Below are 13,999 nucleotides of genomic sequence, written 5' to 3' on the forward strand. Positions count from 1 at the left end.
GGGCAGGGCGAGGGCGGGGCGGGTCGCGGCGGAGGGGGCGGGGCGGTCGGGGGCGGGGCGTACTGGCTGGAGGCGGGGCGCGAGCCTCACCGCCCGGCTTTCAGTCCCACTCGGCGTCCGGGGCCGCGCGCCAGGCGGAGCTGCAGTTCGTGATCCCGAGGCGTCGTTAGCTGGCGACTTTAGGGCTGGAACCGTAGCGCCCCCACACCTTCCCCACACCACAGCTACACATTGATCAGGCCACCATGCAGGCTGCGATGTGGCTAAGAGGAGGGGAGATCCCCAGTCCCCCGATGGAGCCAGAATGGGGAAATTCCACATCAACTAAAGGAAAACAGGGCAGGACCGAGACAGGATTCCATTTCTAAATAAAGGAGTCTTCTCTAAAGCAATTTTTTTTTATTTGCATAGTTGCGGAAACTTCGTCCTTTATCAGGTATAAAACTTAAACTGAGATCTCGATGACCCAGACGATAACTCACAGACAGAAAAGGGATGAAAGAGTGGTGGACCAAGCTGTCCTTCTCAGGGATGTTTGGCTGGCTGGTTTTGTTTCCCAATACCCCACCCTCCACCCAAACCTTAAAAAAAAGTTGTTTTTGAAGACATTTTCTGATCACCCTATAGTGATGGTAACATCTCCCTTATCTTTTTTTACTTGCTCATTTGTCTCCCCCAATAAAAATAACTTTTGGAGGGCAGGGGCTTTGTTTTGTTCTTTGTTGTTTCTGCAGCACCTAGAAGGTGCTCACTAAATATCTGTTAGATGAATGAAATAATTTTAAAAAGTGGAACTTACAAATATTTGCTATTTTATATTAATTTCACATTTCTGATAGATTTAAAAATTAAAACCAGAAGGTTAATTTTCCTGATTATTCACATCTAAGGTTTTTCTTCATGTTCAATGGGAATAATAATAATACCTCCTGGGTTATTTTGAGGATTGTGCCGGCACAGTGAAGTGCTAAGTGTTAGCCTTTCCTACTCATTTTTTAATGTCTGTGATGAATAAAGCTCTTGAAAATTAACATTGAAAAGACAAAAGTTGGAACCTAAATGTAGATGTTTTGTGAGTCACCTCTGAAAATGGGCCTTCAAATAATGCAACTACAAGTATTTAATTCTTATGGTAAAATGTCACCTTTGCCCATTTAAAACAGACATATATATTTTCTACTTACTCCACAGAATATTTCTTCATTTTGAAATGTATTATCCAGAACCCATCGTAACTGTTGTTGAGACAACAGTTCAAAGTGATAGAGTGAAATCACCATTAGATATATTCTTTTTGTTCTATCCTGAATCAAAGTTATCAAATACAATTTCATTATTTCAGCTCCATGTAGAAATGCCTTCGCAGAAGCATAATGTAGTCTTGTCCTTGGCATAAATTAAGATTTTTATACAAGAAGTGGCCATCTACATTTTTCCTGCATATTTCATAAAACTGTTTCATTATCATTGTTCGATATCGCTAATAGATCCATGCTCTACTATTTTGAGTTCAGGGCTAGAAAAACGTTTTGTTTCTCCTGACAAATGCGTATGTGCAGCCTGAGAGCTAACTCATACTCAGGCTTTACCTTGACTCCCAGGAAGCTTGGAGCTAAATTTAATAGTCAATTATAGCAATTATTCTGGTTTTTAGAAGTTATAATTACTGCCATGACTTCAGAATATGACTTGTTCTTTTATTCCTATTTTAATAATTCAATTACCCCAATTTTGTCTTGGTTAAAACTGCCTCAAATACTTTGGGAAGTCAGCAACTCAACACGTAGATCTTTAAGTCAGGGGAATCTGTATTCACGTAACATTCAGTTCAATCTGAGTCCCCAAGTCCATTAAAAAATGGGAAGGCAATATGAAATGTAATGATTCTGCCCCACCCTATCCGTGAAGACATCTTTGGCTGATGTCTGTTGGGATAGAAAAGAAGGAAGCAACTAGACCAAACTGGCAAAATCACCAGTAAAACAGTCATCTTCAGTACTCCTGGTTATTTATTAGAAAAACTTATTTGAAGTTTTCTCTGAATAAGGCTCCATATGTTTATATAACTCATTGCTGTTTAAAAAGCACTTTTACACTGATTTCAACAATTCTGTTTACCAGTGAGTGCAGTGCTACTGACTCCTTATGTTTTTGTGAACTTACTATGTTTCCCCCACAAAGAATTAAAAACATAAGGTACTAAGTGATGTGAGTTAAGTCCCTAAAAGGGACTGAGGGAAGGAGGCAAGCACACACTATGGATACGAATATAGACTGCTGAGAAGTCCTCTGAACTGGGTGTGTGTTGGGGTGGAGGTGGGGGCAGGAAGCAATATGACATTTTAGCAGTTTATTAAGTAAGGCTTTGACATAGCTACCAGTAATTCACAATGTACTGATGAATTCACTTGAGCTTCTTTTTCTGGTAGTGCTGATAGATTCATATTTACTCAACCACTTATTTGTTCATTCAAAATGCATGTTGAATGCCTACTAAGTATCAGGCACAATGCCAGGCATTGGTAATATACCAATGAAACAGATGTGTTCCTGTCTCCTCGGAGCTTACAGTCTAGTAGGGAAGACAGACAGGCAAGTATAGGGTGCTATGAGAATATATAGGAAGCGGGAAGGAAGGGCACACAATCCAAACTTGTGAAGTTTTGGTAACCATAACACCACCCATTCAGGTCTCAGCTTTGAAGTTAGCAAAGCTAGGAATTAGGGACGAAATGGAAGGACAAGTGGAAAGGCCTCAAAGTGAAAGAAAACAGGGCATTTCTGAGTGGCAGAAAGTAATTCAGGATGTCACAGGAATGTGAGAGGAATGAGATAAGACTGGAAAGGCCAGCAGGTTAGCGTTCACTTCAAGTCTGGGGTTTACCTAGCGGAGTGAGGTGATCAGATCTCCTTTGCACAGATATGGAAAATGGGATTCCAGACAGGACATCTCTGGCACACTGCAGGCAAAAGATGCTGGTGGCCTAAGTCAGGGAGCTAACAGGAGCCTGGAGAGAGGCAGACAAACTGAAGAGAGATTTAGGAATTGTGCAGATTGTAGTGACTGATGAGGTACATGAGGAAGGGAAAGAGGGAAAAACCAAGGAAAGATATATAAATAAATATATATATATATATATATATACATATATATATATATATATTCATATATTGCCAACAAATTGTATACACATTTTAAGAAAGGAAAAAACTGTATTAAAATTGTGAAACTCAATATATACCAGTACCAGAAGATGAATACAAGTCATATGTATACATTTTTTTGGCATCCCTGGTATATATATATAAATTTTTTATTTTACAATTACAGGTGACATTCAATATTATATTAGTTTCAGGTGTACAGCATAGTGGTTAGATATTTATATAATTTACAAAGTGATCCCCCTGATAAGTCCTAGTACCCACCTGACACCAAGTATAGTTATTACAGTATTATTGATTATATTCCCTAAGCTGTACTTTGTATCCCGTGACTATTTTGTCACTGTCAATTTGTATGTAATCCCTTCACCTATTTCACCCAGTCCCCCAACCCCCCTCCCACTTGGCAACTAATTATCAGTTTGTTCTCTGTATGAGTTTGTTTCTGTTTTGTTTGTTTGTTCATTTTGTTTTTTAGATTCCATATATAAGTGAAACCATATAGTATTTGTCTTCCTCTGTCTGACTTAATTCACTTAGCAAAATACCTTCTAGGTCCATCCATGTTGTCACAAATGTTAAGATTTAATTCTCTTTTATGGCCACGTAATATTCCATAATATATGTATGTACCACATCTTTATCCATTCATCTTTTGATTGGAGCATGTTATCTATTTACATTTAAAGCAATTATTGACAGGTATGTAGTTATTGACACTTTATTATTTTCTGATTGTTTTTGTATACTCTGTTCCTTTCTTATTGTCTTGTTCTCTTGTAATTTGATGACTTTCTGTAGTGTTGTGTTTGGATTCCTTTCTCTTTTTTGGTATCTCTTGTAGATTTTGGTTTGTGGTTACCATGAGCTTCATATATACCAAGCTTTGTTTGTGGCAGTCTATTTTATGTTGATGGTCGCTTAAGTTTGAACACATTCTAAAATCACTGCCATTTGTACTCATCCCCTCCACATTTATGTTTTTATCATTATTTACTTCTTTTCTCTGTGTGTGTTTGTGTATCCTTTAATTTACTGTTGTAATTACACATGACCTTCCTACTTTTGTCTTTTAACCTTTGTATTAGGCAAAGGTTTGTGTTGGTTGGTCCATTGTGTTGGTTGGTTGGCCATTGCATTTGTGTTGGTTGGTCCATTGCTTTTATTATGTGTTTGCCTCTATCAATGAGAATTTTTTTGTTTGTTTTGATATTTTCTTATTCATTTTATTTACTTACTTATCTATCTTCTTTTTAAAGAAGGCCCTTTAACATTTCTTGTAATACAGGTTTGGTAGTGATGAACTCCACAGCTTTTTCTTGTCTGAGACACTCTATCTGTCCTTCAATTCTAACTGATAGCTTTGCTGGGTAGAGCAATCTTGGTTGTAGGTCCTTGTTTTTCATCACTTTGAATATTTTGTGCCAATCTCTCTGGCCTGCACATTTTTTGTTGAGAAATCAGCTGACAGTCTTATGGGAGCTCCCTTGTAGGTAACCAACTGCTTTTATATTGCTGCTTTTAAGATTCTTTGTCTTTAAACTTTGGTATTTTAATTATGATGTGTTTTGGTGTAGGCCTCTTTGGGCTCATCTTGTTTGGGACTCTCTGCACTTCTTGGACTTGTATGTCTATTTCCTTCACCAGGTTAGGGAAGTTTTCAGTCATTATTCCTTCAAAAGGTTTTCAATCCCTTGCTCACTCTCTTTTCCTTCCGGTACCCCTATGATGTGAATGTTGTTACGCTTGATGTTGTCCCAGAGGTCCCTTAAACTATCCTAATTTTTTAAAATTCTTTTTTCTTTTTGTTGTTCTGATTGGGTGTTTTCCACTACTTTCTTTTCTAAATCGCTGATTCAGTCCTCTGCTTCATCTAATTTGCTGTTGATTTCATCTACTGTATCTTTCATTTCAGTTACTGCATTCTTTATTTCTGACTGGTTCTTTTTTATTTTCTATCTCCTTTTCAATGTTTCCTGTCTGTTGAAGTTCTTGCTGAGATCATCTATTCTTCCCTTAAGTTCATTGATCATTCTTATAATCAGTGTTTTGAACACTGCATCTGGTAGACTGCTTGCCTCCATTTAGCTTATTTCTTTTTCTAGAGTTTTGTCTTGTTTTTTTCATTTGGGACATATTCGTCTCCTCATTCGGGCTACTTCTCTTTGTTTGTTTCTATATATTAGGTAGATCTGCTATGTCTCTCAGTCTTGGTAGAGTGGCCTTATATAGTAGGTATCCTGTGGGGCCCTGTGGACAGTCTCCCTGTTCATATGATCCTAGAGCTCCAGGTGTGTCCTTTTGTGGGTTGTGTGTGCCCTCCTGTTTTAGTTGAGCCTTGATTGCTGATGGCAAGTCAGTGGGTGGGATTAATTCTCTGGCTGACTGGCTGTGAGGGCTGGCTGTGACAAGTCGACCAGCTGTTGTGCAGGGGCTGACCCCATGTAGCAGGATTTGCTTTAGTGGGGCTGTCTGGTGCCTGTTGAGTCCACCTTTGGATGTGTCATTTGTGGTGCTAATTGGGTGGTGCTGTGGAGTAGTCTGAAGCTGGTCACCAGATGTGTTGGTCTTGAGGTCTTTTGAAAGGGGCTCTGGTGCAGGCCCAGGTCAGCCACTGCCTCTGGCCTGGGGCTACCTCGAAGGAGCTAGAAAAGTGATCTGCTGTTAGGAGATGCCCGTGCTGTACTTGGAGGAACTTGGGAGTGGTTATACAGCGAACCAAGGCCAACTAGTGCCAGGCTTGGGGGTCACTTAGCAAGAGGTACAGGGCACCCTGAGGCCAGCTGCTGCTTGTTTGGGTTTGTGAACCTTTGAAAGATTTTAGGAAAGTCTACAGCGTGGGCCCTGGCTGTGCTTCTGTGGATTGGCCTCTAAAACAGGTTTGGGCTGGGGTGTGAGTTGGGTGGGGTGAGGTCTCAGAGAATCACCAGGGTGGGGCAAGAGCAGTGTTAGCCAGGTTAATGGAGACATAAATTTGGCATCCACCTGTGCCTGTCTCCTGGGAGAGGGGAGAGCTCAACAAAGGAACAATGGCACCTGCCTGCACTTTAGTCCCAGATAGAGCTGCCCCTCCAGCCCTTGCTCCACAGCCAATTCAGTCTCAGTATGCTTTTCAAGCTGTTGTCCATTCACTGGAGCTTAGGGCAAGTGTTTGTGAGTGAGTGAGTGTGTCTGGGGCACTTTAAGAGGACACTTGGGTCTATAGCAGCCCTCTGTCTCACCTGGATTGAGTCCCTGCTGATCTTCACAGACAGCTGTTGTGGGGACTCCTCTTCCTGGCACTGGTACTCAGGGTTAGGGAGCTGGTATGGGGCTGGGACCCCTTACTCCTCAGTGGGGACTTCTACAACCAAGATATTCCTCCAGATTGTTAACTGCCACATGTGGGTGTGGGATCAGCCCTTTCTGCGTCTCCATCCCTCCTACCAGTCTCAATGTGGCTTCTTCTTTATATCCTTAGTTACAGGAGTTCTGTTCAGCTAGACCTCGAGTGGTTCTCAAAGGTGGTTGTTCTGTAATTTAGTTGTAATTTTGATGTGGTCCTGGGAAGAAGGGAGCACAGTATTTACTTACTCCACCATCTTGACTGGAACTCTATATATTTTTAAATTAATTAACATTAACTGGTATGGGGACATTCTTATATACCTGTGGAACTAAATTGGAAATCTAAATTTTGAAAGTAGGAAACATGAAGAAAGGGGGAGAGAGGGTTTACTCAATTTATCAATAAATAAACAGCATTCTGGGTGATTTATCTTATTAAAAGGAAATTCTTCTGCATTTAATAAAGATTAAAAAGGTGTAAGATATTTAACAAAGCATAAAGTAGTGTAAAGAATGAAAACCAGAGAATGAAGCTTTTTTAATTGCTGTATTCACTGAGGCATTGATGAATTTAATACAAATTTTTGTTTAAAGTAAATGGAGAACAAAACAGCTTCTAAATTACGCCTAGCTTTCTTCAGTGACATGTTAATTTTGAGGACTGCTGAAGTTTACTGATTCTTTCAACATTTATTAAACACCTACTATCTACCAGCCTCCTTACTGGGTACTGTGGATACAAAAACTAAAGACACAGTCCCCACCCTCCAGGAACTAAGAGTCTAGTAGGGAAAGGAAGCAAACAGACCACTCAAATCCAGTGCAGTGAGTGACACTTGGGGCATACACAGGAGGAGCTAACCAGAGGTGGGTTGTGACTGAAGTCTTTCTAGAAAAACCCTTACTGAATCTTGAAAGATAAGTTAGGCAGTAAAAGAGTACGAAGTCAGGAGAAGGAGCAGCATAAGCAAAAGGATGACAAAGCATGAAGTATTCGGGGAACTGCAATTGCTGGTGAGGTTTAAAATATGACTATGAGTTAAGACATGACAAGATCTAAAGCTGGAGAGAAAGATGTGAGGTTGGCAAAAGGACTTTGTTTGCCAGGCTTGAGTTTAGGTTTTATCCCAAGGTTATGAGGTAACACTGAAGGGTTAAATTTGGCAGTGACATAAGATTCCAGTTTTAAAAACCTGTCAGCACTGTGCAAACTGGATTGGAGCAGAATAAGAGTAGACACTAGGAGACTCGGTAGGAGATGTTGCAGAAATCTAGGCAAAAGATGAAGAGGCCTGAACAAAGACAGAGGTCAAAATAATGGATTAGTGGATAAACTAAGGAGTTAGTACTCATAAGACGTGGAGGTTAACTGTTTGGGGACCTAGGCAGGTGGTGATGCTATCTACTGTGATGGGGGAAAGAGAATAAATTTCTCCTCCTGGGACTGAGGGATATTGGTGGGAATTGCTGGGGAGAGGGGAAAGATGAAGAGCTGAGTTTGAGTTTCAGACATATTGTTTGATGTACCTGTAGCCGATCCAAGGGGAGATGTCCAGTAGGCAGATCACCTTTGAAGTCTGGCCCTCTACAAAGAGACTGGGGCTAGAGATACAAATTTGAAAGCTGTGTTAGATTCCTATGGTTGCTGTACCAAATTACCACAAATTTAGCGGCTTGAAGCAATGCAAATTTATTCTCTCACAGTGCTCAAGTCAGAATGATGAAATGAGTTGTACCAGGCTAAAATCAAGATGTCAGGGCTGGGCTGGTTCCTTCCGGAAGCTTTGGGGGGAAAATCTCTTCCTTCACCCTTTTTCAGATCCTAGAGGCTACCTACATTCCTGGCTCATAGCTCTGCATCACACCTTTTCTCCAGCTGTTTCCACCATCACATCATTTCATTCTAATTGGGACTCCTTCCTGTGTGTCACTCTCATAAAGACCCCTGCGATTATACAGGGTCCTCCCGGATAATCTCCCATCTCAAGATCTTTCACTTGATCACATCTGCAAAGTGCCTTTTGCTACATAAAGTAACATTCTCAGCTTCCAGGAACAGAACAGGGACATCTTTGGGGACCATTATTCACCTGAGCACAGTAGTTATGAACATTTAAGAAGCAGGAAAAGAGGATGAAATTATTTTGTAAAAATGGGGAATACTGTCACAGAGGCTAAAGGAAGAGAACATTTCTGGGGGCGGAGGGGGAGAAATATACTGGTCAAATGCTGCCAAGAAATTAACCAAGATAAGGGCAGAAAACTGTCCGCTACATTAGCAACTAAGCCATTGTAAGCACAATGTCAGTGAAGTGACAGGCAGGAAGCCAAACTGGAATAGGCTGAGAAATACATGGAAATTGAGAATGTGAAGATAGTATTTATAAGGAACTCTTTGAAAAAGTTTAGCTATGACAAGAGGAAAACGAGCAGTGAGGGACGTGAAGCAAGGGGGTGAGAAGGTAAAAGATGCTTACATGCTGAGGGGAGAGAGATCACACAGAAGAGTTTGAAGGTATAAGAGAAAGAGCTGGGAGTTCCCTGAGAAGCAGGATAGACGGGGAGGATGACCAGAGGAGAGGCACAGAGTAAAGCACGGAGGAATGCCTCTGCCAGGCCATGCAGGCTGCACGAGGGGAGGGAGAGGCAGCTAAGGTGGTTTCAGACTGACGCTCTTCTCTGTGAGGCAGGAGACCAAAGGTCTGTCTACCAAGAATGAAAGGAAAGAATTAGGAAGCTTGAGAAGAATAGTGGAGGCTCAAAATGGTTGTGTGGGTGAACAGGAAAGCCCACACACGACTGGGAACATGCACGGCACAGGGGTGGAACATCCACAGGGCGGGGGGTCCTCAAACTGCGTTGTTTGGAAGTGAAAACCAAACAACAGAAAGGATGCTTGTAAGGACTAAGAAGGGAAGGTGATCCATTTAAGGCTGCAGTTCTATAAGAGACCTCAGTGTATGCTGAACTAGATATGAGCAGGAGATCTGGCCATTTTTCTAAGTCTTTACACAACTCGAAGTCAAATACACAGTTTGCTAAACTATCCCAAGTCTATCATGGTTGGAGTCACACACCTAGAAAAACTGAAGAGAGATTTTTAAAATATGCAATCCATTTTAGGGAGCCAAGAGTATTTTCATTATGTAGTTTTTATTTTAGACGAACATTATTGTAAAAAAAAGTTCACCTGGAATAAAATCCATTAAAAAAAAAAACACCACAGCAACAGTATCAGTACACAGTTAATGAATTGGCTTAAACAAGATTAACCACATAACAGGTCCACTTTATCTGCAGCTTTTCACATTAAGCCGTTGGAATAAAAATAAGATATGCTGAAACATACACAGTAGGATAATTCTATAGAAAAACTAGATATTTCTCATTAGGGGCATGATTTTAGTCAAATTGTTTACGGTATTTTCCATTAAAGGAACTGCATTGTCAGCTGCAAACAAAATAAAACCCATTTGTAAGGCCATAGGAATGAATTCTAATAATTAAATTCACATTTTTAAAAATGATAAGAAAATGAATCAAGAAGTTCTATTAGTTCTTGGCAATAAGAAATGCAATTGCATATGGCACAAGCATTTCAAAAAAATGAAGTAAAATTTGAAAATCTCTCTAAAATAATTGTTTGCTAATTTTCATTTCTGTAAATTTCAGTCATTTAGATGTTTTTCAGAGTGAGTATGACACCCATTGATTTTATTAGTCTAAAAAAAAGACTGATTCTACTGTAAAATTGTGCTAGCATTTGAAATTTTATTAGCATATCCGGTCTCTTCAGGTCCCTCTAGGACAAGGAATTTCATTTTTAGACATTCCTTGCCCTGCCCCCACTTCTTTAGATATTAACAACAAGGAAAAAGGAATATCCTGTTAAAAGAAAATTCTAAAAAACCCGATGGTAGAAATGACTGCGTAAAATGGGGGTTATGTAAACCAACATAATGAAGTGCTATTTCAAAATTTTAAGCTTAGAAGCTCATCTTTAAAGATTAAGAACTAAATTTATAAAGAAATCTAAGTCATGAACTAGAAAAGAAAGTCTGCTTAAATGTATCACTTTCTGTTCACAGGAAAACCTTTATGTAAGCCTTAATACAGATTCTCAGCATTAGAACCTGTAAAATGGAGTTATAATCTCTTATTTAGAAATTTCTGCAAACATTTATCTATATTGCACAGCTAAATTTATTAATGGAGACAGGGAGATAATACTTTTGTTTGCACTATGGGATATGACATGTACGTTCTATTCTAAACTAAACTACTTCCTACCTTTCCCAATGATGCCTTTAGCTCAAAACAAAACATATAATTTAAATTGTGTTGGATGCTTAAAGGCTGGCTCACTGTTTTTCTACCAGGTATTAGAATACTAGTTAGCTAAATGAGGTATAATTAAAAAATAGTCCTTCAAAGTATAGTCTTTTGAAAATTTATAACAAAGACTGCACAAAATGTTCATGTAAATAGTAAGAAACCCTGCAGCACCTCCTAACTGATGCACAGGTGGGTTATTTTCTCATAATTCTGTCTGAAGTAAAATATAGCTAAAATAAGTTCCCAGCGAAACATTTTACAATCAACTGATTTACATGCTACTTAGTCCCAGCACATTTCCATTGTCTGAGACCCTCAGACTCTATTTGAAAAGGTCTAGTCCAATCACTGGCAAAAATTACCACACTGATAATAAAGTGCAGCCACTGAACCACTAATACTGCTGCAAAAGTCTTCATGTACCTTATCCATAAGACGACAAAAATGTTCACACAAAACTAGATTTCTTCAGTTTCAGCAGGGAACAGACAATTATCTGTCACTAAATTCATCTACAAATAGAAAAAATAATGCACTATATGTACATTATTAAGCAAAGTGGAATATTTATTGAGTCATTTTACCATGCAGAAAGTGTACTTCCTATGGTCTTAGCTCAAATTATATACAATTTAGCAAGACTAAATGTAAGAAAATAGCAAGGACGATTTATTTCTATATAACAGAGCATATATCCCCAATTTGCTGCTACTTCAAAGAGCACTTTTAGACTCATCTAACTTTTACAGGCTCTTTCAAAGGGAAATTCATGGAGACTAGTTATTAATCCATAAAAGACAAAAGAAGAGAGAAAGAACAAAACAAAAGTAAAGCATTCTATTAAAAAGAAAAAAAAAAAAGCTCACCACAGAATATGTCAGTTTTGGTTTGCAGACAACCCCTGAGATAGAAACCAAAGTGTTAAGACACCAAATAGTCAGAGGTAAATTACTAAGAGAATTACATTCATACATGGTGTCATAGCACTTGACTTTTAGAAACTACTTTGTTACCATCCAGAAGCTTAACTGCTTGGATCTTTTTTCAGAAAATTAGTAAATACAAGATATTTCTAAGAAATTATTTTTTCTTTCCAAAAATGTATCTAATTTTAAGAGAGCAGACTTACAACCAACTTTCAATCAAGGAATCACTTGATTATACTGGACACCAACAGGTGCCTTTGAGCCTATAGGTAAGTACAAAAAAAAAAAAAATCAAATCAAGGCAGCCGAAATTTATCAACAACAAGTTTAGTGTACCCACCAAAAATAGCTCTGGTATATTGGCTGCAGCTAAACTGTGCATACGTTTTCAAAAAGTAGTAAAGGTTGACTGGTCCAAGCATTCCAATGATACATCTTAATTTGAAGCAGAATTCTCTGTGGTAACAAGGAATCCATTTCCACTTTCATTTCCCATTCTTAACTATCAAGCAAGATGGTAACCTTTGTGAGACAAAACAGGCCTAACAGGAAGAATAATTATTAACAGAATTAAGTTCCCTAATCACCTTTATATCACTCCCTTTTGTGTTATGACACTGAAGGCTAGAATAACAGCAATGACATAATGATCTGAATTTGGCACATAAGTTAACACTAAATACCTTTTTTTCTTATGTGATGGTTTCATTTACAAAAGGTATGCCAGTACCAGTGTTTGATGAGAAAGGCAGCTAAGCTTTTGGTTGGCTTTGGCCCAAATGACTAGACCAAGTTATCTAACAATGAAACTGAACAGATGGAACTGGGTTCAACATATCTAACAACAGCTATTTTAAAACTGAAACCTTGCTCATATTTTCTGTAATGAAAAGGCAAGACTTTTCCTAGAGGCTGCACTAGGTCTAATTACATTTAAAAAAAAAAAAAAAAGCCCAAATAAAAACAGAACAAAAATCATTATTTTCACCATCGCCAAGAGCTATCTCTACTAAATTTATATTCATAAACAAGTTAATCTCTCTCCCTATAGGTTAAGCTTTCTATAAACTAAAATCTAAACCTAACTCTTGTTAGCTCTTGCTGACAGGGATTATGGTAGGAATTGGGTATTGCAACTAAACCAGCAAGCTAAGGAGTGAACCTAAGGAAAAATATATTATGTATGCTAATGTGACAGAACCACAATTAAACGCTGAAATAAAACCCTAAATGGTACATCTCTCTGCCTATGTAAAATTCTGGCTAAAGTAGTTCACAACTAGAAACAGACAACAATGTTCAAAGATGTTAAGTTTTAGATAACTGAGTGATTACAATAGGTCAAACACAGGAAAAAATAGCAAATATGAACCCAAGGAAAAGTGACATTAAAGTGATTTCCAAATGCAGTTTCTATAGATTAGGCAGAGGGAATCAACTGAGAAAGTGATTTATTCAGCTACCCAGACTCTGGCAAAAAGATCAGGAATGAAGCAAAGCTCTAAACAATCTGAAGAAATAAAGAAATTGTGGCCTTTGATGAATAGATGGACATTTTTATGAATTTTTAAGATAACTCTTATCAGAATTTAACGATTCCTATTTAAGAAAATAACAAATCAGAGCCCTTAAATAAACACTGTCAGAGCAATAACATCTGGCCATAGGAAACAGACCAAATGTCTTTTACTTTTAGTATATTAACCTCTGCTTTAAATGTTTTACTTTTTTAAACATCCCCAAAAGCACAAGTTTGTCTAGAACTAACTCTATGAGACAAAAGCGTGCAAATATAAGTCTAATTGTGCTATAATAGGGAAAGGCTAACACCGATGTGCAAAGTGAAAAAGAAAGATAGCAGCTTCTGCAACAGGCAATAAAACAAAGAAAAAACAAGTCTTGCATGTGTCTCCATTTCATTGCTTCCATGTTTGAAAAAAGGAGCCTGTTATCTTGACAGGCCAAGAATCCACGTGGCATTCTGTGTCAAGAGGTCTAGGTTCAGTGGTGCTCTCAGCAGCAGCCTGGTGGTATGAATCTGAGGCTGGGTGACCTGTGCTTTCAAAGAAGCAGGAAAGGGTCCTCTAGGTGTGCTGCAGTCTCTCAGAAAAAGTTCATCAAAGTAGCGAACAACGGAAGAAACTGGTCTTCTTTGATCGGTTTTCTGTTATTTTCACTGGTCCACCTGCCCCTGATGAATTGCTGTCATTCTACAAAACAGAAGATAAAGTTACCAAGGAAACAAA

The 13,999-nt window shown here is 38.7% G+C and overlaps 1 protein-coding gene across 1 annotated transcript in view; it reads right to left on the minus strand.

The window, feature by feature from the left end:
• Nucleotides 1–9,626: 9,626 nt before the first annotated feature.
• Nucleotides 9,627–13,999, minus strand: part of RAB8B (RAB8B, member RAS oncogene family) — a 58,602-nt gene continuing 54,229 nt past the window's right edge. The window contains exon 8 of the mRNA XM_033108677.1: nucleotides 9,627–13,963. Coding sequence (XP_032964568.1) covers nucleotides 13,871–13,963 — 93 coding nt within the window. The 3' untranslated portion in view covers nucleotides 9,627–13,870. The remainder of the gene's footprint in view (nucleotides 13,964–13,999) is intronic.

Source organism: Rhinolophus ferrumequinum, chromosome 6 (genome assembly GCF_004115265.2).
Source record: "Rhinolophus ferrumequinum isolate MPI-CBG mRhiFer1 chromosome 6, mRhiFer1_v1.p, whole genome shotgun sequence".
NCBI classification, from domain to species: Eukaryota; Metazoa; Chordata; class Mammalia; order Chiroptera; family Rhinolophidae; genus Rhinolophus; species Rhinolophus ferrumequinum.